Consider the following 24900-nt stretch of genomic DNA (forward strand, 5'->3'; position numbering starts at 1 on the left):
GCCTTTCTGGTTGACGTTCTGGACTGCCTGTTGCCGGGGAGCTTTCGTAGCCATGTAAGTGCAGTCGATGGCACCCTGCACCTGTGGAAAACCGGAAAGATCTACGAAGCCCAGTGCTCCTGCGTCCTGGCTTGCTTGATCTCTGTCGGCATTGACAAAACTGTGGGCCTTTGCAAAAAGGGCGTCTGCGACCTCCTGGATGTATTTATGGGTGGACGCTTGGGAGATGCCACAGAGGTCCCCAGAGGAGCACTGGAAGGAGCCACTGGTGTAGAAGTTGAGTGTGGCTGTTACTTTCACAGCCACTGGCAATGGATGCCCTCCAAGTCCCCATGGCGCCAAATCCGGCAGAAATGTGGCAAATGTGAGTCACTAGATCCTTTGACATGTGGAAGTGTCTGCGACACAGGGTCTTACTCATCTGTGGATAACACGTGCGACATCTATACACCCTGGGTCTAGTGAGGTGACTACGAATGACGGCTCTCTGAGGATCATCCTCTGCGTGTGGAGAGGTCTTGAGGGTTTTGCTCCTCCCTTTGGTGAGCCAGGCACTCCTGTTGACTTCTTCTCATTCTGCTCTCTTGCCTAAAGCCAATAATGTAGGCAGCAGTAACACAGGCTCCAATTTCCTGATGGTCTCCTCACTGCAGGGTCAATGAAATGATGCCCAGTGCGGGGTGTGCAAGAAGGTTCACCACAAACCACACCCCTCCAGCCCACATGGCCAACTGACAACAGCTTGGGCCAGGTGCCTGGATATTCTACTTTCAGCCCAGGCACTGGGATCTTCATTCCCTGCACTCCAAGACTATGTTGTTTGGACTAAACATGAGGGTGAACGTTCAGTGTCTACAGGAGATTAATTTAGGGGGTGCGGAGGCTTCTCCTCTGTGAGTGGTGAATGGCCACATTTCCAAGGGGGTTCTCAAGCTTGTCTAGTTGTCCAATAGTTGCTGATGACATGGAACCTGGTGGGAATGTGAGCGATGAGGAGGATGTTAAGAGGCTTCAAGGTGATTTAGACAGGTTTAGTGAGTGGGTAAACACATGGCAAATGCAGTATAATGTGGATAAGTATGAAGTTATCCACTTTGGTAGGAAAAACAGAATGGCAGAGTATTATTTAAATGGTGATAGATTGGGAAATGTTGATGTACAAAGGGACCTGGGTGTCCTTGTACACCAATCACTGAAAGCAAGCATGCAGGTGCAGCAAGCAGTTAGGAAGGCAAACGGTATGTTGGCCTTCAATGAAAGAGGACTTGAGTACAGGAGCAAGGATGTCTTACTGCAGCTGTACAGGACTTTGGTGAGACCATGATGCCCACCACGATTGGCAATGTAAAATCTTGGCCATGGTCACCATTGCTGAGACTATCTTTTCAATTCCAGATTATTAATCAAATTTAAAATTACACCTGCTGCTGAGGTGAGATTCAAACCCGTGTCCCCAGAGCATTAGCCTGGGCCTCTGGGTTACTAGTCCAGTGACATTACCTCTAGGCCACCATCTCCCAAATATTTTAACAACTTACCCTTACATAGCAGCTTTAATGTTGCACAAAAACATGCGAGTGGATATTTTATATCCACCTGAGGCTATAGCTTTAACATCACATCTGAAAGGCAGCCGGCAGTGCAGTCCTGCATTTATATAGCACTTTTCATGACCACGAGACGTCTCAAAGTGGTTTGCAGCCAATGAGATACTTTTGAAGTGTAGTCACTGTTGTAATGCAGGAAAATTAGCAGCAAATTTGTGCACAGCAAGCTCCCACAAACAGCAATGTGACAATGTCCAAGTAAGCTATTTTAGTGATGTTGACTGAAGGATAAATATTGGCCCTGTGATACTGGATAGAACTCCCCTCTGCTCTTCTTCAAAATAGTGCCATGGGACCTTTTACATCCACCCAAGCTGGCAGAGTGGGGCCTCGGTTTAACATCTCACCTGAAAGACAGCACCAGCGACAGTGCAGCACTCCCTCAGCACTGAACTGGTGCGTCAACGTTCATTTTTGTGCTCTAGTGGGACTTGATCCCAGGACCTTGTGATTCAGAGGCGAGAGTGCTACTAACTAAGCCACAGTTGATGCACAGTGGCCTTGATTATGTGCTCAAATCCTGAATTGGGACTTGGGCCCAGTGACTCTGGTGAGAACGTGTTTCCTGAGGCAAGGTTGATATGTAAACCACTGTCCTGTGCCGTTTAGATTTCCAGTCCTTAAGGCCAAGCAACCTGGTGCACAAAGCCCAGACAACTTAGTTACATTCACTTCTCACGCTCTGATTCCAAATTTCCAAATACTTGGAAAGGGCTTTTGTAAAAAGCACCATTAACATCTGTGGCTTGCAGTGTACAGAAGTTACAAAAGAACGAAAGGAAGGTAAAGTGGCAAATACTTCAATGTAGTGAACAATGATTTGGAATGCACTGCCTGAAAGGGCAGTGGAAGCAGATTCAATGATAACTTTCAAAAAGGAATTGGGAAAAAAAACTTTAAAAAAGATAAACAAAACTACAGGTTTATAGCAAAGAGCGAGGGAATGCAACTAATTGGATAACTCTTTCAAAGAGCCAGCACAAGCACGATGGGCCAAATAGCTTCCTTCTTGTGCTGTATTATTCTACGACATATTCAAATTAATGGAACATTAATTTGAACTTAATATATAGAGTTTAAGACTTCATGCCATTTACGAATTACTTTAGTTGAAGTAAGATCAAACTATGTCTGATTGAAGTAAGAGGAAACTGTATATCGAAGTGTGCTGGGGGTACCAGGTTAGATGATACAATAAGTATGGTTGGGTTCCTACAACATGAGAAGAACTCCAACACCTTATGTTCAGAACTTTATCCTTACTGCTATATTTTTTAAAATGGATTTCCTGCTGAACTAAAAAGATGGCTGCTACAAGTCACATGACCATCAGGTTGGCCCTTTCTCTGGGAGCTATCCCTAGAGGTTACAAGAACAAAAGTCTTTGCTCAGTTTCTGGAATCTCACACCTCATTGTACACACCCCTTACAATCACAAAAAGCCAGGAGACTTGCACATCAGAACTCTTTATGCCTACAGAGCTGCTAACAGATTCATGTCACACCTGCAACTGACCAGGCCCATTTCAAAAGGAATGTCATTTGCATCTGATGAACTCACCTGGCGAGTGGAGTCAGTGGGTCTACCTAAACAAAAACGTCCCAACACCAGACCTTCGATATGGATGGTATCTCATTCAACAACTAATGACTGGGACATTATCAGTCCTAAAATCAAAGCCAATTCCAGACGTTGGATAAACATCCCTTTTGAAGTCATTGTGGAGAAAGAAGGGACCACTTTGAAATCCCTATATGCCTTTGAAAACAGAGAAATAGTCAGTTTGCTGTAACATCCAGCTGGGGAACCACCAAGAAGCAGACCCCTCCAGGCAGAACACAGCCTGTACCTTGAAACCTGTTTCTGCTGGAAGATGTTTTACCACTGCCCACGGAACCAACCCAGTCTCTGCGCATCTACTTCATCTTGCGGTCAGCACCAATTGAAAAGCGAATACAACAAGTCTGGTCTTCAGCCAGCTGAACTCGAACACTTACATGGAAGAATTTCTCACTGGACTCTGACTTTGGAAATCGTGAACTAATATTCATTTCAATGGTTCTTGTACTGTTCAGTTCTGAACACCAAACTTCAGGAAGGATATACTGGCCTTTTAGTGGGTGCAGTACAGATTTACTAGAACGATATAAGGACTAAACTGCGAGGACAGGTTGCATAGACTTGGCATATATTACCTTAAATATAGAAGATTAAAAGACGATCTAATTGAGGTTAAAGATGATTAAAGATTTTGATAGAGAGAAACTATTTCCTCTGGTTGGGAGGTTGGTGGAGTCCAGAACAAGAGGGCATAACCTTAAAATTAAGAACGGGGCCATTCAGTGGTAATGTCAGGAAGGGTAGTGGTAAACTGGAACTCTTCTCCCAAAAAGCTGTTGAGGCTGGAGAGTCAATTGAAAAATGTCAAAGCTGAGATTGATAGGTTTTCATTAGGCAAGGGGTATTAAGGACCATGGAACCAAGGTGAGCAGATGAAGTTAAAATACAGATCAGCCATGATCTAACTGAACGATGGAACAGGCTTGAGGGGCTGAATGGCCTCCTCCTGTTCCTGTTATGGGGCTAAATAACCCACAGTGAGACACCTCAAGCTCAAATGCTAAAGTGTCGATGGACAAGAAGAGAAAACAAAGTTGCACATTTGCTGGCGGAACTAGGTTGAAAGCAGACAGAAGCAACTTACTGTGCAGTTTTGGAAAAAAAAACATAATGCGTTTTGGGGCTTAAGCACGATATTTATGGAATTAACATTTTGAACTTCAGGATTTCCACTGCAGCTTTACCATACAGCAGCATCTCCTTCATGTAGAGAACACATCCGGTTAAATTGACATTTCATGTTCGAGAGAGGAAGAAAATAGCAATTTTAGAAAACAAGCACAAGACACACAGAGTGCCCACAGGGAGCAGCGTTTTCTACAAGTACCTTGTATGCCGTAATGCCAATTCAGCCGTGACCTCCTGGCTTCATCAGTATATGGTACCGCTATCCAAGGCATCTCGCTGAAATACTGTTTATAGGAGTCTTCTGACCTGAGAGGATGAAGAATGGCAGGACTTAAGTTTTATGATGTTCTTTTTTTAAACAATACTTCAGAAGTGGCTGGGGTGGCGCGGTGGGGGGGGGGAGTACTGCCTTGGCTGAGACCTGCAGTTCAAGAGGCAGCAGACGTTAAAGACCACCACAAATATATCCCGTGACCGACCACCAGGAGGTGCTAGAGACTCCCCGTGACATTCCCCACACTGGTTTTCCCCATCTCCCAGCCACCCCCATCTTCACTGTCCCCCACCCCCACCCTCCACAGCACCCTCCTCATTGCTTCCTTCAAAGACGCTACTAAGGCAAAAGTAGATGTAAAAAAAAAAGCTGGGCCAGGATTTCACAGCCCTTCCGCTGGCGTGTCTCTCCTCACCCCCTCACACCCCGCTCCGGCAGATGCGGCAAACCATTTAAATCTCCATTCAGTCTGGTGGGACCGTACTATCCCACTGGGTGGGAGGGGCCATAAAATCCTGGCCTTGGTGTACGGGATGAGGGCTCGGGTCACAGAACGAGACACACCCACCTTCTGTCTCTTCAACCTGACATTTGTTTTTTTTTTACAAATGCCGCCAAGCATTTGAAATTTTTAAAAATTCGTTCACGGGACGTGGGCGTCGCTGGCTGGGCCAGCATTTATTGCACATCTTAATTACCCTCGAGAAGGTGGTGGTGAGCTGCCTTCTTGAACCGCTGCAGTCCATATGCTGTAGGTACATCCACAGTGCTGTTAGGGAGTTCCAGGGTTTTGACCCAGCGACAGTGAAGGAACGGCGATATAATTCCAAGTCAGGCTGGTGAGTGGCTTGGAGGGGAATGCATCACCAGATGCCGGCAATATATTTAGCAGTAACACCCGTTGACTACATCCGGACATAGTGTGGCTCCAGGCCCCAGTATATGTGTGCCCTGTAGGACTACTTAAGCTTAAACAAGAATCCAAAACACCAGTCCTTGTTTCACAGTATCAGAGTATCTTTACAGTACAGGAGGAGGCCATTCAGCCCATCGAGTCTGCACTGGCTCTCTGGGAAAGCATTCCACCTAGTCCCACTCCCCTGCCTTATCTCTGTAACCTTGCACATTCTCTCTTTTCAGATAGCAATCCAATTCCTTTTTGAGTACCTCAATTGAACCTGCCTCCAACACCCTTTCTAGGAAGTTTGCTCCAGACTCCAACCACCCTCTGGGTGAAAAAATTTTTCCTCACTTCACATTTATTGCTTTTGCCAATTATTTTGAATCTATGCCCTATAGTTCTTGATGTTCTCTTGAGTGGGAACAATTTCTCACTATTTACCCTGTCCATACCTTTCAGGATCTTGAATACCTCTATCGAGTCTCCTCTCAGCCTTCTTTTCTCCAAGGAACATAGATTCAACCTCTCCAATCCATCCTCAGAGCTACAGCTCTTCATCCCTGGAATCATTCTTGTGAATCTCCTCTGCACTCTCTCCAATGCCTTCACATCCTTCCTCAAGTATGGTGCCCAGAACTGGATGCAGTACACCAGATGAGGCCTAGTTAGTGTACAAGTTCAATATGACCTCCTTACTCTTGTACTCAATGCCCTTATTAATAAAGCCTAAGATACTATGTGCTTTATTAACTGCTCTCTCAACATGCCCTGCCATTTTCAATGACCTGTGTACTGAGGTCCCTCGGTTCCTGCACCTCCTTTAGAAGCTCTCCCTTTATTTTATAATGTCTCACTATATTTCTCCTGCCAAAATGAATCACCTCACACTTCTCTGCATTGAACTTGCCAGTTGGTTGCCCAACCCACAAATATGTCTATGTCCTTTTTGAAGTTTTAAGACTATCCTCACAGTTGACGACATTTCCCATCCTCATATCATCTGCAAATTTTGAAATTATGCCCTGCCTAGGTCATTAATATATATCATGACAAGCAAGGGTTGCAACACTGATCCCTGGGGAAATCCACTACAACCTTCCTCTGATCTGAAAAACAACCATTTATCACTACTCTCTGTTTCTTGTCACTCAGCCAATTTTTAAAAAGTTCATTCATGGGATGTGAGCCTTGCTGGCTAGGCCAGCATTTATTACCCATCCTGAGTTGCCCTTGTTCAGAGGGCATTTAAGAGTCAATCTGGAGTCACATGTAGGCCAGACCAGGTAAGGACAGCAGATTTCCTTCCCTAAAGCACATTAGTGAACCAGATAGGTTTTTACAACAATTGGTAATGGTTTCGTAGCCATCACCATCTGCTGTGGCGGGATTCAAACCCAGGTCCCCAGAGCATTACCCTGGGTCTCTGGATTACTAGTCCAGCAACAATACCACTGCGCCATTGCCTCCCCTACTTTCCCTTTTATTCCATGACCTAGAATTTTGCTCACAAGTCTTTGTGTGGCAGTGTATCAAATGCCTTTTGAAAATCCATATATACCACACCAACAGTGTTTCCCTTATCTACCTTCTCTGTTACCTCCTCAAAAAATTCCAGCAAGTTAGTTAAACATGATTTTCCCTTAATGACTCCATGCTGGCTTTCCTTAATTATCCTGCACTTGTCTAAGTGACTATTGATTTTATCCCGTACTATAGTTTCCCGAAATTTCCCTACCACTGAGAACAAACTGACTGGTTTGTAGTTGCCGGCTTTATCCTTGCACTCCTTTTTGAACAAGGGTGTAACATTCACAATTCTCCAGTCCTCTGGCACCAACTCTGTGTCTAAGGAAGACTGGAAGATTTTCACTAGAGCCTCTGCAATTTCCACCCTCACTTCCCCCAGTCCCCTTGGATGTATCTCATCCGGTCCTGGTACCTTATTTCCAACACCTCCTTCCCTCTTCATCTCTGTTATAAGGTGATCAGAAACAGAAAATTGTGGAGTTCTAGAAATACTAATCTTGGCAACTGTTAAAACTATAACTGGTTTAGTTTGTCGAGTTCTGACAAAAGATTGACCTGTAAAGTTAACTTTATTTCTCTCTCCACAGATGCTGTCAGACTTGCTGAGCATTTCCAGCATTTTCTGTTTTTATTTTACATTTCCTGCATCTGCAGTTATTTTGCTTCAGTAACCTGTTTTGTTTCTTTGCTTGTCGCATTGCCATCCTGCTCTTGCCTTGCATCATCATTCCTTTTGTCATTTAATCTCTCCTGCCTTCCACCCCATCACATATGAACATACGAATTAGGAGCAGGAGTAGGCCACTCGGCCCCTCGAGCCTGCTCCGCCATTCAATAAGATCATGGCTGGTCTGATTGTAACCTCCCGCCTACCCCTGATAGCCTTTCACCCACTTGCCTATCAAGAATCTATCTACCTCTGCCTTAAAAACATCCAAAGATTCTGCTTCCACTGCCTTTTGAGGAGAGGTCCAAAGACTCACGACCCTCAGAAAAAAATTATCCTCATCCCTTTCTTAAATGAGTGACCCCTTAGCATTAAACACTGACCCCTAGTTCTAGATTCTCCCACAAGAGGAAACATCCTTTCCACATCCACCCTGTCAAGACCCCTCAGGATCTTAAAGGTTCAATTCAAGTCGTCTCTTACTCTTCTAAACTCCAGTGGATACAAGCTTTTCCACATAAGACAACCCACCCATTCCTGGTATTAGTCAAGCAAGCAAACTTTCCTTTATGTTCTTTCCTCCCCTCCTGCTTTGCTATGCCTCTCTACTTGCTTAAAACCCATTACATGTTCTAGTTCTGACAACAGATCACTGACCCGAAATGTTAACCTGATTTCCAACTCCACAGATGCTGCCGACAGATGCTGAGCACTTCCAGAATTTTCTGTTTACATTTCAGATTTCCAGCATCTGCCTTTTTTTGAAACTATAAATTATTTGTCTTGGCTCAATCAGAACTCACACAAGCTTAATAAGGGTAAGGCGATCGAGGGATATGGAACAAAATTTGGGGTTAAATGGAGTCAGGCTGCTGATCATCGGCGATCCAATGCCCACAGGGGCCATCTTAACAATGTTTTCTGTAAGTGCTTTATATAACGTGAGGTCGATTGAACTAGTGGCTTTGCCAGGATACGGTGGGTGCAAAGGGGCTGAATGGCCTACTCCTGCTCCTAATGTTGCTAAACATGCTGGGTTATTATGGGACATGGAAACTTGTGGGTCATGCTCAGAGTTGCTCCTCGCAGGGTTAATCAAGGGTGTCCACCTGTGGCCCTAGGGAAACAAACAGCCCACGATTCTTGGCTACTTAGCTTAGGCAGCTCGGTCCTATTTGTGTTTATATTTGCCAGTTCGGCCAGTTTGAATTTCTTGGGCTGGAAAGGATGGTTGCTTTGCTCCGTTGCCTGACAGACAGATAAATCCTAAATCAGAACACAAAAATCTGTCAGGATCTCTCACTTGGGAGAGATGCAGATTAATGACAAAAATGGATTTAAATGTTAAGTGCAGCGTCGGAAGCTCTAAGGGACACGTTGTGTGGGCCACAAAGACTGAAGCTTCAACACCCCGTGGACCGGTTGTTAGGTCGTGGAGGAAAATGTCCTTGCAACAAGATTGCTCGATCTTCCATTTTCTCCAGCGTCTTCCTCGTCCTTTCACTAGCAAAAATCCAGTTTTTTTGGCATGGACGTCTTGCAAGAGGAAGACACAGAGCCAAAATCCCCATGATTTACACACAGAAAACAACACAAGGACAGGCTAAAACCTGACATTTAATGAGTTTGTCTGTTGATATACAGCTGCCAAGTCATCTCAATGCTGTCCAGGACAGGAAAAAGCTTATGTTTATAATTAAAGTCACTGGTATAAATACTTGCAGAAGAACGCAAGCACCAGTGTTGGCCCAATGCCATCCCCAATTCTGACCTTCGCTTTGCATTCACTAAAATGTCAGGCAGAGATAACAGGCTGTTTTCCCCTTCCCCATTCCTTCCTTTCTCTCTCTCTTTCACACACATAACAACACAACATTGTACAGGGGGAGAAAACGTGACCTACAACAGGCACCAGCAGCTTCAAATTCCCCTCCAAGTCAACATGTATATTGACCGTTCCTCATCATCACTGGGTGAAAATCCTGGAACTCCCTATCCAACCTACAGAAGCACCTTCACACATGTATTACAGCGGCTCATCACCACCTTCTCAAGGTTAACTGGAGATGGACAGTAAATGCCAGTAACACGATTTTTTTTACACGTTCATGGGATCATTGACTGCCCATCCCTAATTGCCCTCCTTTAAAAGTCAACCACATTGCTGTGGGTCTGGAGTCACGTGTAGGCCAGGCCAGGTAAGGACAGCAGATTTCCTTCCCTAAAGGACTAATAGTGAACCAGATGGGTTCTTACGACAATTGGCAATGGTTTCATGGTCATCATCAGACTTTTAATTCCAGATTTTTATTTGCCGGGGCGGGATTTGAACCCGGGTGCCCAGAGCATTACCCTGGGTCTCTGGAATGCTGGTGACAATACCACTATGCCACCCACATGAACATATATAAAAAGCACAAGTGGGATTTGTGACACTCAGGCAGCAAAAAGAAATAATTGGCCCACCAGCGTGAAATCACCTTCCGGCCTCGATTCCGGGTGGTGGTTGGCTTCCCAAATACCCTTGCCCGCTCCTGCCCGACAAGGGCTAAATTCTGCCCAACGTTTCCACCTGAGAAGTGCCTGCAGATCAACTATCATTAATAGCACAACTATGCCACCCTACGCCAGATGGACGGGATAATCTTGAGCTGAACCATCTGGTTAAGGCTGGGACAAGTTGGAGGGGGGGTGGGAAAAAAGGGGAATTTGGATTTCGGTGGCCAGGGGTTTGGTGACTGTAATGGTTTGCAGCAGGGCTCTCCTCTTCCCTTCAAGTTACAGGAAGTTAAGCATCCACGTGAACATCACTCAGTGCAGTGTGAAATGTAGTTTTATCCAGCTCTGGCTCCAACAACCAGAACATAAACTGGTGAATCTTCTTAATACAAAGCCTACCCAAAATAAAGGAACCCAGCTTACCTGTCAGCACTGACGAAAACAATCTCAAACTTCTGTCCCATCTCTTTGATTTTTCGATACGTCTCCACGAGGACACGGGTGAGGCTTCTGCAAGGGGGGCACTGTATAAAGGGGGAGAGAATTAATGCAGAGAGCAGTCGGGTTCTGTTACTCTCGTCTTCTGCACCGATAACGCACACGCTTTTTCGCAACATGGTAATCATTAAAAAACGCTCCCCCCTCCCCCCCACCCCCCAACAACCCCCGCCGGAACACCATTAATACACGTCACTTATCCTCTTATTTTTGTGTTTGATGTAATTTTCCACATCTGGTAAATGCACTGCCTTTTCCTAGGATCTTGTATTTTCAAAGTTATAGCAATTAGTCCCATTGAAGGACTAACCTGATGGGGATTTCTCAAGAGTTTTATATATTGCTGGAACGTGTTCAAAGTCAAATTGAACCATTTCCTCCCCAGCCGCTCTCTTTCACTTACTTTCCATTGACTCTATCGTACATTTTTTTTTTAAAGAGGGCAATGAAAATGTTTTTGGCAGGTAGGGGTGTACTGAAGAGGTACTGCAGGGTTACTAAGAGGTAAAGTAGAGCAAGAGGTTCATGATTTTTAGTTTACCCTGGAAAATGGAATGATTGTTCCTGCATAGTCACTTCTCCCATCATACAATAATATAATCTTACCGAAAACTCTACTGCCCGTATCCTAACTCACATCAAGTCCCGTCCACCCATTGCTCCCTGTGCTGACTGACCTACATTGGCTTCCGATCTGGAAACCCCTTCAATTTTAAAATTCTCATCCTTGTTTTCAGGTCCAACCACGGCCTCAGCCCTCCCTATCTCTCTAATCTCCTTCAGCTCTACAACCATCTGAGCTCTCTGCACCCGGCATTTGTAGGGGAATCTTCAGCTGACTTGGACCGCATCTCTAGAACTCCCTTCCTAAATCTCTCCACCTCTCTCTCCACCTTTAAGATGCTCCTTAGGACGTACCTCTTCCAGCACAGTTTTAAACGCCTGTCCTAATAATCTTCTTATGTGAGTCAGTGTCAAGTTCTGTTTGATAATGCCCTTGTGAAGCTCCTTGAGACATTTTATTATGTTAAAGGCGCTATGTAAATGTTTCGAGTATGCCTAGTCATGGATAACTATTATCTGAGAGTCGTCTTAACTGCCCACGGATTTTATTCCCTCTATTCAGAGTCAGTAATATTAGCGAAAGATGAATGGTGCATGTTGTTGCATCAACTAATTCACAGCACCCCTCATGGCCTTTTCTCACTCTTCTGTTTAGTACTAGGATGTATTTTATTGCTCATGTATGAGCAGCCTATTCCACTCTTGGAGGAACAACACAATCCCATCCCCAACTCGAGTCCAAGCACATGCGTCTTCAGTAGGGGTCACCGTGAGATGATCAGGAGTTCTTCTTCTCATCCTTTCACGGGTTGTCCATCTCGAATTGCCCTCGAGAAGGTGGCGGTGAGCAACTGCTGCAGTCCATGTCCAGGCCCACCAACACCATCTCTAGGACAATTAGGAATGGCCTAGCCAGCAACACTCACATCCTGTGAAAGGATTTAAAAAACTCAACACCTCATCGAGACACATCTTTCGCTTCTTTCCTTTAACCATTACCACTCTCTTTGAGTTAGGATACAGGCAGTAGAGTTTTAGGTAAGATTATATGATTGTATGATAGGAGAAGTACCATGAAATATTTTGTCATTGAATCTCTCCTGCCCTCCACCCCATCACAGACCTTCCCTTCTGTTCTTCCACCCGCCCCCTCCCCTTTCACTTGCTCAAAACCAATAGCATTTCTATCTTTCCTTACTTCTGATAAAATCAGGTCATCAAGCTGAAACATTACCTTTGTTTCTCCCTCTATAGAAAGCTGCCTGAGCTGTGGAGTATTTCCAGCATTTTCTGCCTTTATGACTCATTAGGAACAAACCTGCCACATACCCAGTTTGCATGAAAAAGGCTATGAAGGCTTCAATGATTGCACTGCCTTCTTTTCTGTGCTAAACTACCCTTCACTGATGGAGGAGCGAGCATATGGCCTACCCGCAGGTTATCACCAATGTTGGGTTCAGTTCTGAAGGCCAAAAGTAGAGTTGGATAAAGGTGACCCATTTGATTATATCCTTCCAGAATGTCAACCCTTCCTTCTTCTCATCACAGCTTTTAACACCCAAGAACACAGATCTAAGGCATGGCAGCCTGTCCAAAGCAGTGGTATATCAATCTGGGGTCTGTGGGCCCCTGGGGGTCAGTACAGACTTCTTATGGGACCCACCAAATAATGTGCACAGAGCAGAGCGGAGCCAGCGTTTATTGCCCATCCCTAGTTACCCTTGACTACAATGGATTGGCTGGCTAGACCATTTCAGCGAGCCGTTAAGGGTCAACCATATCACTGAGGGTCTGGGTGCATATGTAGGCCAGAACGGGTAAGGATGGCAGCTTTCCTACCCTAATTTGTGAACCAGAGGGGTTTTACAACAATCTGGTAGTTTCATATTTGCCATTACTGATACCAGCTTTTTATTCCAGATTTTTATTTAATTATTTGTAATTAAATTCCCCACGATGGGATTTGAACTCACGTCTCCAGATCACTATTCTGGCTTGCTGGTCCCATCGCATTACCAATATGCAGCCATATCCTTTGATGGCCATAATAAGGGTTCTACAATTGTCCTTAGTTTCCCAAGGTTTAAGTAAGGGAGAAAAAGAATTCACCCAGGGCTGCTTGTGCTGGTTCCACTTGAGGGACCCCTGCTCTATCTTGGGGAGGTTGGACTGAATGGGCCAAAAGGCATCCAAAACTTACGTTTCAATCCACAGTATTGAATGCAACATTGGCAGCAGCCTGGGCAAAGGCCAGTGTTGATCTACCCATCAAAGAATGCCACTTGGTACATTGGACAGGGACAGGCTAGAAAGCCAATCAGATCATTTTGGGCTTAGACGCGAGGACAGGATCCAGGGTTGAGAGTGAAGCTTGCACAGTCCACACTAGTAACAGTCATGATCTGGACTGAACCATGAAGAATGACCAGCTGTGCAAGATCATGGAGAGCTGCTTGGACCAGGAGAACCGGACCCCAAAGCAAGTCAGCGCCTTCAGGAGAAAACTGAAGTGTGGGGTAATAAATCTACATTAATAGTATGTTAATTGTATTGTTAAGGTTCAGGATAATCAATCAATAGCCTCCAGCTGTTTAAGTACCTTGAGCGTATAGAAAGAGGGACTGCTGGGACACTAGATTAGTGGGTAGGAGGCAGACATATGTAATGCTGCATTCTGTAAATAAACCAACTATCAAGAAAAGGATTTGAATCTAGTTTCATACTTCACCATCTGGCTTGGGATCCATTTATCAATCTCAATGAATCAAAACCCGGCCATTAATAGAACACCTGTTTCATACAACAAAGAGCAAGGCATTAGTGACTCTAACCTTACCCAGTGTGCAGAGAAGTAGACACCAACATAACTGCCATCCAGAGCACTGCTGTCCACTATCTGCCCATTATTCTTGATCAGTGATCCAGCCATCACCTCGCCAAAGGACTTGGGACCCCAGGGAAACTCGGACCCTGCTCGAGTTAACAAATTGGTTAGTGTGGTTGCAAAATGTACTGAAGAGCGAGGTATTTTGTTGAGCACCCACAGCAGTCTGAGGCTGGTGTGGGGGCGGGGGGGGGGGGAGGGGGCAGGGGGTAATGTTATAATCCCTACCTAGAGGGTCGTCCCGAATGATCAGATGTCCGTTCCTGCTGATGATCCTTCCTGTGCTGCCTTCGATGAATATTAGTGATGGAATATTGGTCACTTTATATTTACTCCACAGCTTCACCTGAAATTGGAGAGCAGAAAATCTTTTTTAAAATCGGAATATTTAAATTTGAAATTCACCCTGTCAGTCTCTCCCCTCATTGGAGTGGGGTGGCTAGCAAAGACTCTCTCTCAGAATTCACGGCAATAGCACTCCTTAACTGGCCGCTGGGTGTGAAAGAATGGGTGAAGGTGACTGCCCATGGATTCCATTCCCTCCCTGCTTCAATTCCCTGTGCACAAATTCAGCACCTTGTAATTGTCCTGTGCTTCAAGCCCAGTGTGGTTGCACCTCCACATCAATTTCTCAATTCTAGCCTAATCCTTACAGCCTAGCTCCGCAAAGTGGGTTTAATTTTCACTAGCACTGGGGGTCAATGGGCAACTCTTCTCCACAACAATGGGTTGCTGGGTGCCACACAAAGTTGTGCCAGGTCTCTTCTACCCAAAGCTGCCAAGTCAATTAGGTAGTAGGACAGGGAAGGGAGAGAGGCGTTAACCTCACCTTCAAACAAGAATAGCTTGTATTTATATAGCACCTTTAACACATTGAAATATCCCACCAGGTATGTCACAGGAGCGTTATACAGCAAAGTTCGGCATCAAGCCACATAAGAGCAGATATTAGAAAAGATGACAAAAGTCTTGGTCAAAGAGATAGGTTTGAAGGAGCATCTTAAAGGAGGAAAGAGAGCTAGAGAGATTTAAAAAAGGTAGACATCAAGTTACTTGGAAGTGACCTTGAACTGGGGAATTTTTTTGAATAAAGCTGAATTCTCGCCTAAGTGCTCCAGAGATTGAGGGATGCTTTAGGCTTTTAGAAACATTTGATTGTCACAAATCTATCACTCATTTTCTTTGACACCAAATATACCAGTATAAGTAAGAAGGTGAGCGTCTAAATTTTTGAATATAGTGTTACGACCGTGATGGGAGGAGTGTGTGAATTATCAAGCCCCGCTACTCCTCAGGCCGTACCATTCATTTAAATGTTTAATTTTCTCACCGAAATGGTCAATTGTTTACCTCTACCTCTAGTACCAGAAGAAAAGAGATTCTGACCAGGCTTCTTTCAAAAAACTCAGAATGATTAATTTATTTTAAAACAAAACTCCTTTTAACAAGTTGCAAGTACTGGTTAACACACAATTGTAATCGGGAAGTATAACTATCCATCTCTTCCTAAAGAATTCCCCCCAGCACACACACAGACAAACAAAGAACAAACAGATAGAGTCTCTCTGCAGAGATGCACTTTGGAGGATGGGCGTTATAAAAATAAAGGATAAAGTCTTGACACTGTCAACTTGGAGTTCCCTCATGTGAAGACTGGTCCCAGTGGATGCCTGGAAGTTCTCACCAACTGGTCTCAGCTTTGCAGGTCCAAATGAAGACTAGTTATGCTCAGATGAGGGCTCTCTGGCTACAGGTTGATAGCCACACACGATTTTAGGCAAGGTAGAGAGAGGGAGCCAGCTAGGGTAGCCTTCCTTCCTCAGCTTGTTCCCCAACAAGACTGCCTTCAAAACAAGCAGGTTCACAACTCTCCCAGGTGATTTCCAGCAAGTTACCAACCTTCCTTTTCATTCTGTTTATTCATCAATTAAAGTGATTGCTGTTCAAAACAAGCAACTAGATCTCAAGTACCATAAAGGTCAGGTGCTTTCTTGGAAGAGGCCTGCTTGCTGACAGTCCCAAAGCGAACTTATGACCTTTTTAAAAAAAAATCCCGGCTTAGCATCCAAATGTCCAGATCATGCCGTGTCCTTCCATTTTGTAAAAGAGAAACTGAGTCTTGAGAGATATGATTCTAACAATAGGCACAATGATAATGGGTTGGAAGAACTGTCGGAATAGCTAGAGTAAAGAGGGTCATAGAGTTAATGTTTCGAGTCCATTATGACTCTTCCGTTTGAAGAGTCATACAGACGTGAAGCGTTAACTTTGTTTCTCTCTCCACAGACGCTGCCAGACCTGCTGAGTTTTTCCAGCATTTTCTGTTTTTGTTTCAGATTTCCTACAGCCGCGGTGAGACCTTGTGTCAGGCTGTTTGTCTGCACTACGGAGCAGGGAATATTGTCAGGCAAGAGAACAAGAGTTCAATATCATTGCAAACCTCTCTTTGAACAGAATTTCTAAATAACTGAATCTTCAATGTACTCTCCCAAAGAGTCCCTTTCGAAATGAACATATAAACCTGTAGTTTACACCAGCTCAGTTGGCTGGACGGCTGGTTTGTGATGCAGAGTGACGCCAACAGTGTGGGTTCAATTCCTGGACCGGCTGAGGTTGTCCATGAAGGTCCCACATTCTCAACCTCGTCCCTCGCCTGAGGTGTGGTGACCCTCAGGTTAAACTCACCACCGGTTGTCTTTCTCTAATGAGAGAGCAGCCTTTGGCCCTCTGGGACTACGGTGACTTTATAAGACCATAAGACATAGGAGCAGAAATTAGGCCATTCGGCCCATCGAGTCTGCTCTGCCATTCAATCATGGCTGATAAGTTTCTCAACTCCATTCTCCCGCCTTCTCCCCGTAACCTTTGATCCCCTTACCAATCAAGAACCTATCTATCTCGGTCTTAAATACACTCAATGACCTGGCCTCCACAGCCTTCTGTGGCAATGAATTCCATAGATTCACCACTCTCTGGCTAAAGAAGTTTCTCCTCATCTCTGTTCTAAAAGGTCTTCCCTTTACTCTGAGGCTGTGCCCTCAGGTCCTAGTCTCTCCTACTAATGGAAACATCTTCCCCACATCCACTCTATCCAGGCCTTTCAGTATTCTGTAAGTTTCAATCAGATCCCACCTTCTAAACTCCATCGAGTATAGACCCAGAGTCCTCAAACGTTCCTCATATGTTAAGCCTTTCATTCCTGGGATCGTTCTCGTGAACCTCCTCTGGACCCTCTCCAGGGCCAGCACATCCTTCCTGAGATACGGGGCCCAAAATTGCTCACAATATTCTAAATGACTTTCTTTCATTTAATGACGTTAGTGATTTAAAAAAAGGGAAAACTGTAAAACTCTTAATTGTTCAGCAAGTTAATCTGATTTGTTGCCCAAAGACACAGAAGGCCCCAGAGTTCAATCTGATGTTAGGTTCTCAGCTGAGGTGATGCAAGGTCAGCAAAAGGACATTGGCAAACCCTCGGTTATAGACTAAAACTAAACATGGCTGGGGACCCCCACTGCTGGTTGCTATCGGTTGCCATGAGGAAGTTGGCGAGAAGAGATCGGTGTTTGGTATTGAATCCTACTACGGTGAATTCATTTGCTGACACATTCAAGACCCATCTCATATTGGCTTTAGAGTGGGAGCAGCGCAGATTCACCAGAATGATTCCTGGGATAAAAGGGTCAAATTATGAGGGCAGGTTGCAACAACTTGTGTTGCATTCCCCTGAGTACAGAAGATTGAGGGTTTGATTTGACTGAGGTGTTTAAAATGAAAGGATATGATAGGGTAGATACACAAGAATTAGGAGCAGAAGTAGGCCATTCAGCCTGCTCCACCATTCCATAAGATTACGGCTGATCTGATTGTGGCCTCAACTCCACTCTCGTGTTGACCTCCTATCCCCTTTGATTCTCTTATTGGTCAAAAATATGTCTAACTCAGCCTTGAATATAATCAATGACCCAGCCACTACTGCTTTCTGGGGAAGAGAATTCCAAGGATTAAAGACCCTCAGAAAAAAATTCTCTTCATCCCCGTCTTAAATGGGAGACCCCTAATTTTTAAACTGTGTCCCCTAGTTGTAGAGCCCCCCACAAGGGGAAATAGCCTCTCAGCATCCATCCTATCAAGTCCCCTCAGGATCATATGTGTTTCAGTCAGATCACACCTCATTCTTCAAAACTCCAATGAGTATAACCCCAACCTGCTCAACCTTTGATAATCCCTTCTTCCCAGGAATCAGTCAACAGAGAGAAACTATTTTCTCTGGTGGGGGATTGCAGAACAAGGGGGCATAACCTTAAAATTAAAGCTAGGTCATTTTGTTCAGGAGTGACATTCAGGAAGATTTTTCATCCCAAGGGTAGCAGACGTCTAGAACTCCCTTCTCAAAAGACTGAGGATGTCGCGAGTCAAACGAAAGTTTTGAGACTGGGATCAATAGACTTGGGTGAGGGTATCAAGGGATATGGAACAAAGGCTTGTAAATGGAGCCAGGGTGCAAATCAACCACAATCGACTAGTATGGCAGAGCAGGCTCAAAAGGCTGGATGACCTACTCCTGCCTCCTAGGTTTTAAAATATTGGGAATTCTGAAATAAATAGGAAGTGCATTAGAAGACAAAGGCAACAGGCTCGGAATTCACCCACATCCCAGCAAACCTCTCCTTTCTCTCTCTGGTGCTAACTGACCAGAAACATACCTGCAGCATTTTCTGTGTTTTGTATCACCTTAGCCAAGCTGAGTGTTGCTGGGGTTATGAATGCGGGCGTTCAGGCGTCTGTACAGACTCCTTCCTGACAGTTTAACTGCCCACCCTTGCTCCGATCTCACACTGCAACAGATGGCGTCAAGTGTAAATGCCACATACCAAAAGAGCAATGTTATTTTTCCTTCCCCTCAGATCCAATTAATGGGGCATTAAGGGTACTAATGCTGTGCTGGATTATAATTAAAACTTCTGCAGAAAAAAAAAGGAAAAATACTGTTCCTGTAAGACTTTAATTTCACTCGAGATCTGATAATTATGAGGCTTCTTGAAAGCTAAGAACATTGCAACAATAAGGCATACAAATTCCAGCTGGGACCTTGCACTAAACAAGCTACAGAAAATCACTGACAGATGTGTGAATTGGTAATTCCCCAGAGATGGCTTTTAAAGTTTTAAATGAGACAAACTTCCTAAACCCTCAGATACGCAGCATGGGAGAGAACTACAGGCAATTCAGCCCATGCACTACATTTCCTCATTTAAAGGAGATCTTTTGAACTCAGCGCAGTGAGAAACCCTTATTTGGGCTAAGTAAAAACACATTCTCTTTTCTTCCTCCCCCACCACAGTGCCCCCCACCCCACTCCCCACCCCCCAACCTCTTTTTAATTACAAAGTTTGCAAGAATTTATACTTCCCCAGGTCACGGCAGGATACAGAATTCACAGTGAACATGCTGCTTCGCTAAGTCACTTAATGCAGACACTGATGAGTCCATTACAGCTGTATGGTTTGGCACACAGATGGGCTCCTGGTTGGCAGGATTAGGGGGGGCCATTCTTCATCAGAAGCCCCACATTTCATGGGTTAGGGGAAGAGACAAGCTAGACACACACAGCGATACGGAATGGATAGTGCGGGCTTACGTTGGGCACTGGGCATCTCAGAGATGTTGACTGAGAAATCCCCCTGAGCATCTAAATGGCTGTGTGGGACCTGCAGGAAGAGGCACATCCTCCTGAGGCTGGATTTTCCATTCGGAGCCAGGACTCCGGCATCAGCATCAAATACGGGTCTCGACCCCGCACAGTGGTGGGAGCCGCCCAATAGCGATCTCTGCAGAATTGGCCAACCGGCAGCCAATTAAGGACGGTGGGCGGGTTCTTGAAACTGGCGGGCCGATATTTACTCTCCATCGACGTCACATCAATAGATTATCTGCCCGTTTCCTTGTTGCTTTTGTGGGATCTTGCTGTGTCTAAATTGGCTGCCGCATTTTCTACTTACTAAAAGAGTCTGCCCTTCAAAAAGTTGTCAAAGGTTCTATATAAATGCAAACCTTTCTCTGCTCCACCATATGTCGGCACCTTCAGAAAGGTGAAGAGGAGAGGCAACTAGTAAGAGAAATTAAACTGGCAAAAAGATTTGTGACTTAAATATCCAATACATCTCTTCTCCAACCTCCCGATTCCTGTAGTAACAATGCACTCCATCACAAACTAATTGCCATTATTTAAAGACTGTGCAAGGGGAAAACTAGAACTTTGAATTGTTCAGTGCTGAAGCTTGGCTTCCTGAAACTGTAAGAGACAAGATATTCGTAATTATACAGAACCTTATCTCAAAAGACCTAAAAACACTTCACATAAACCAGGAACTATTTAATTTTGTCATATGTGGCAGCCACTGTGCACACAGCAAGATCCCACAAAACAGCTCATTTCTTTTTCATGGCATTGATTGGAGGAGAATGTGGATCAATATGTCAGGCAACACCCTGTTTAAACAACGCTTCCAATTTTTATCATCCATCGGATTCCCAAAAAACATGCAGGGCCCTGGTTTAACTTCTGAAACAATGCACCTCATGGAATAGATTTGTGTTGGCCTGGAGTGAGAGACTAGCGAGTTCTAAGGTACTTGTCCTAGCTGTTATGTCACAGAAAGAGGACTCTTAATAGGACAGAAAATTGGGGGAAATAAAATAGAACCCAAGCACTGCCCCGTGAATACTTCGGCACCTTCTAGTAGCCACACAGACAAAAGCTCAGGAGCAGGGTCACCATCCGTGGTCCCTCGAACAGGAATAGCACATGGTAAATGTTGACAACAGAGAGGAAAAGGGAGCTGAAACAAAAGTGGTATGAATGGTGTTCTATACGCACCCAGGCATGTGTCAATTCTGAAGCAAAGTTGAGCATGGCTGCTCCCAGCATAAGTTATTTGGTTGTTAATCCTATGGTGACTGCCAAATGACAGCCTTTGCCAACCGTATTTGGGGAGGGGAGGAAGTTGGTGGTGGGGAGGGTGAAAAAGGGAGCAGGCAGAGCCCCCTATGTTGGCTTTGTACCATGTCTTAACTTGATTTATTCCATCACGAAAAGTGGGAGCTGAAGGACCTAGATGGATGTTTACTGGAAGAGATGATTAAACCCACCGCTCCTCCAGACAACTGCACTGGGGTTCATTTTCTGTCTAATAACAATACAATCGATCCCCTTCAACATTGACAACACAGCTACTCGGTAGTCGCCTTAGATAGCTGCTTCGCAGAATAAATAGTCGTGAACAGTCGCTTCACTCAGACTACTGCCCCGTGTACTCCTGTGTCATTTAGAAGCAGATCGATAATTTTACAATAAAATCATTGAGCGATAAAGGGGCTCATGGATAGGATTGATTTCTGTACTTGATAAATAAGATATAGGTGGCACACTCTGACAGATTCCTAATGCGAGTTTAAGTTGAGCTACTGCACACTCATCAGCTGTGCTATAAATACAGGTACGTTTACAAACTGCAGCAAAACGGCTCATGATCGTAGCAGAGTCAGGCCACAATACAGCATTCCTGAAATGAACTCGCCTCAATGCTCTCCCACTCACGGCAATGCGTCCGAAAACCCAAACTCAACTTCTCATTTAAAAATTCCTGGTTGTAAAATAACTTGCCTGACCTTCTACGTTTCGGTGCTATTTCACCACCGCAGCAAAAAACTGACCCACAGTCAATCAATCAGGTTTGGGCCTCCCTTTTCCTCAACTGCCCTTGCAGCCTCCAGAGGAAAGGGGCGTATTCTTCCCCCCCACCACCCCATTTGCTCATGCCATGTGGCTGTCGCTGGCAAGACCAGCATTTATTGCCCAACCCCAATTGCCCTTGCTGAGCAGAGTCTGCATTGGATTCAAGTCGGAGTTGCCAACCCTCCAGGGTTGGCCTGGCGACTCCAAGAGTCGGAGATTAATCTCCAGGGCACTGCTGCGAGCGATAAGGGATACAATATTAAAAAAAGTGCTTTACTTTTCATTTCCTTGGAATATTTCTGCCTATTAGCCATAAAAATACTGGAGATGGGGAAAGTTTGCCTGACTAGTTAAGAGTGGGGTTGTCCAACGTACAATGCCACAGGCCACAATCCGGCCTGCCATGCCTTTCTGTCGGGCCTACGGTCTCGCTGTTCAAAATATAGGTAAGTGGGAGTGACAGGTCTACAAGGGGCTGCTCCTCTAATCACAGGCCGTTTCTCTCACCAATGAGCAGCAAATGCAGGAGGGAAACAGTCTGTGATTGGAAGAACAGTGTGAAGGTGAGTAGTCATGGTGCATTCTCTCTCTCTTGCCCTCTCACGAAGGTGCTAGCCCCTCCCTAAAGGAGCACAGGAGTCAAGATGGTGAAGCGGGCCAGGGAGGCCACGGGGAACAGCAGTTGCAGCAACAGCGCTGGCCTGCACCAGCCCCCCACCCCGCCCAGGGGGTGCAGCTGGAGTCTCGGACAGGCCAGAATGAGGAAGCGCATCTCGGCACCATCGCAGCCGTCTCAAATTCCTCCGCAGAGGTAAAACACCCAAACCTCTCAGGCCTGGGCGGAGGGGGGGGGGGTGAGTGAATTTGTATGAGTGTGAGTGAGTCTGTGTGTGTGAGTGAGTCTGTGCAAGTGTGAGTGAGTCTGTGCGAGTGTGAGTGAGTCTGTGTGGGTGTGAGTGAGTCTGTGCAAGTGTGAGTATATAAGAGAGAGAGAGAGAGAAAGAATCCAGAGACTGGGAACGAGCTGGGCACACACACACACACACCTTTCCCTCCTCCTCTTCCCTCCTCAAAAACGTATCCACAAAGTAGACCGGAAGATGAGGAAAACCCAGGCTGAAAGGCAATCCACTCCCGACACCCACTTTTGTCTGAATTCCACCGAGGCTAGCTTGGAGTGTGCGTCATCAATGGCGAACGCAAGGTCAGTGTTTGTTAAACCCCAACTCCATAACTCGGCCCTGGTCCCCACCCCTTCCCTGGTGACCAGGACGTGAAGCTTATTCTTCCCTCTAGCTCTGCTTCTGAAGCAAAAAGGCAAAGAAGGTTTTATTGGTTAGCTCTGCTGCTTGGCAGTTTTTAACGGTTCTTTGTATTTATTACTCTTTTTTAAATTATCAATTTATTGCACTGACATAAAAATTTTAAAAATCAATGTTTCACGTTGTGCCAAACCTTATCTTTCCGAAATTTGCTCAATGGCCCCTCGTGTGAGAAAAAAAACCCGAAATGTGGTCCCTCACACAAAAAGATTGGATAACCCTGTTAAGATCATCGATCAGCTAATGAGGAGCCCATTCACTTTCTAATTGGTGTAGGAAGGAGATGGGCGTGTTGGGTGACCAAAGGCAAGAGTGTTGGGGTGGCAGGAGGTCACGTGATCAAACCTCCAGGAATACATTCAATCATTGCTGGCACCCCTAATTCAAATATATACCCCAGAGACGAAAGTGCATCAATAAACTCCAAAATCATTGCTCACCTGATCTAAGCACATGGGAAATAGGAACGGGGAGTAGGCCATGCGAGCCTGCTCCACCATTCAGGTAAGATCATGGCCGCAATTTTCTACCTCAACTCCGCTTTCCCACACTTATCTCCATATCCCTCAATTCCTTTCATGTCCAAAAATCTATCAACCACAGTCTTGAATACATTCAACAACAGCCATCTGGTGTGGAGCATTTCAAAGATAATTCTGCATGGTGAGAGACAGTCCAGAGACTGACAGGGCCCGGTTACTATCTCCCTGATTACCGAGACAGAGGAAGGGGAATGGATCTGCTGAAACCTGTTCCCATGACGACCCACAACTTTCAACGCCAGTTTAAGGCCTGGTTTTGAACTGAGGCCTATCTGAAATGGTCATAAAACAATTTGCTTCTGCCGTGCAAGGGGAATTGGAAGTACTCCTCAGACTACAGTTTGAATGGAAAGAGGCAACAAAATAATTAATCCCATGTCGTGTCCCTTGGGAAACTGCACTGGAAGATCCAGGCCCCCCGCCAATGGCCAAATGAGTTTGGAAAAGGCCTGCCTGGGTGCAGCACATATTGCTGCAGTTTCTGACTGAGTTTATTATCCGGAAGTCTCAGGGAGGCAATGCCGCGGGTACAGTTCTTCCTTGGTTAACAAACTCTTTGAAAACACTTGCGGACTGCACTGGGGAGTAGGTACTTCAAAGAAAAAAACGTTCAGGTAATTGAGAACCATCTCTGCCTACTGCCATTAATCCCTCAGCACGAGGATGGAAAGCAGATGTGCATCAGGAATGGGACCCAGCTCTGGCAGATTTAACCCTTTCACAGCCACTGAGAACATCTTGCATGGGATGGAAACATTGTGGGGGGGGCAGGAGTAAAGGGAGATGAACAAAAGGGGGAGGGAAGGAGAGGGAGCCCGGGGAGGGGGGTTGAGAGAGAGAGCGGGGGGGGTCGAGAAAGAGAGAGAGTGGGGGGGGGTTGCCAAGAGAGTGGGGGGGCCAAGAGAGAAGTGGCACGAAGGGGTAGAGGGGTAGCGATGGAGAGGGGAGGGTAAGCGGGGGAAGGGAGGGTAAGCGGGGGAAGGGAGGGTAAGCGAGGGGTAGTGAGGGGAGGCGAGGGGTAGTGAGGGGAGGCGAGGGGTAGTGAGGGGAGGCGAGGGGTAGTGAGGGGAGGCGAGGGGGAGGGGGAAGAGCGCGAAACATGCCACACATCATCATTTGAATGTCTGG

The 24900-nt window shown here is 45.5% G+C and overlaps 1 protein-coding gene across 1 annotated transcript in view; it reads right to left on the reverse strand.

The window, feature by feature from the left end:
• nxn (nucleoredoxin) overlaps positions 1-24900 on the reverse strand; it is a 229436-nt gene that overhangs the window by 69426 nt on the left and 135110 nt on the right. Inside the window, exons 2-5 of the mRNA XM_078548175.1 lie at positions 14399-14516; positions 14123-14256; positions 10648-10748; positions 4556-4662 (exon numbers count right to left, since the gene is read on the reverse strand). Of these exons, the coding sequence (XP_078404301.1) occupies positions 4556-4662; positions 10648-10748; positions 14123-14256; positions 14399-14516 (460 nt within the window). The remainder of the gene's footprint in view (positions 1-4555; positions 4663-10647; positions 10749-14122; positions 14257-14398; positions 14517-24900) is intronic.

Source organism: Cetorhinus maximus, chromosome 9, assembly GCF_964194155.1.
Source record: "Cetorhinus maximus chromosome 9, sCetMax3.hap1.1, whole genome shotgun sequence".
NCBI lineage: Eukaryota > Metazoa > Chordata > Chondrichthyes > Lamniformes > Cetorhinidae > Cetorhinus > Cetorhinus maximus.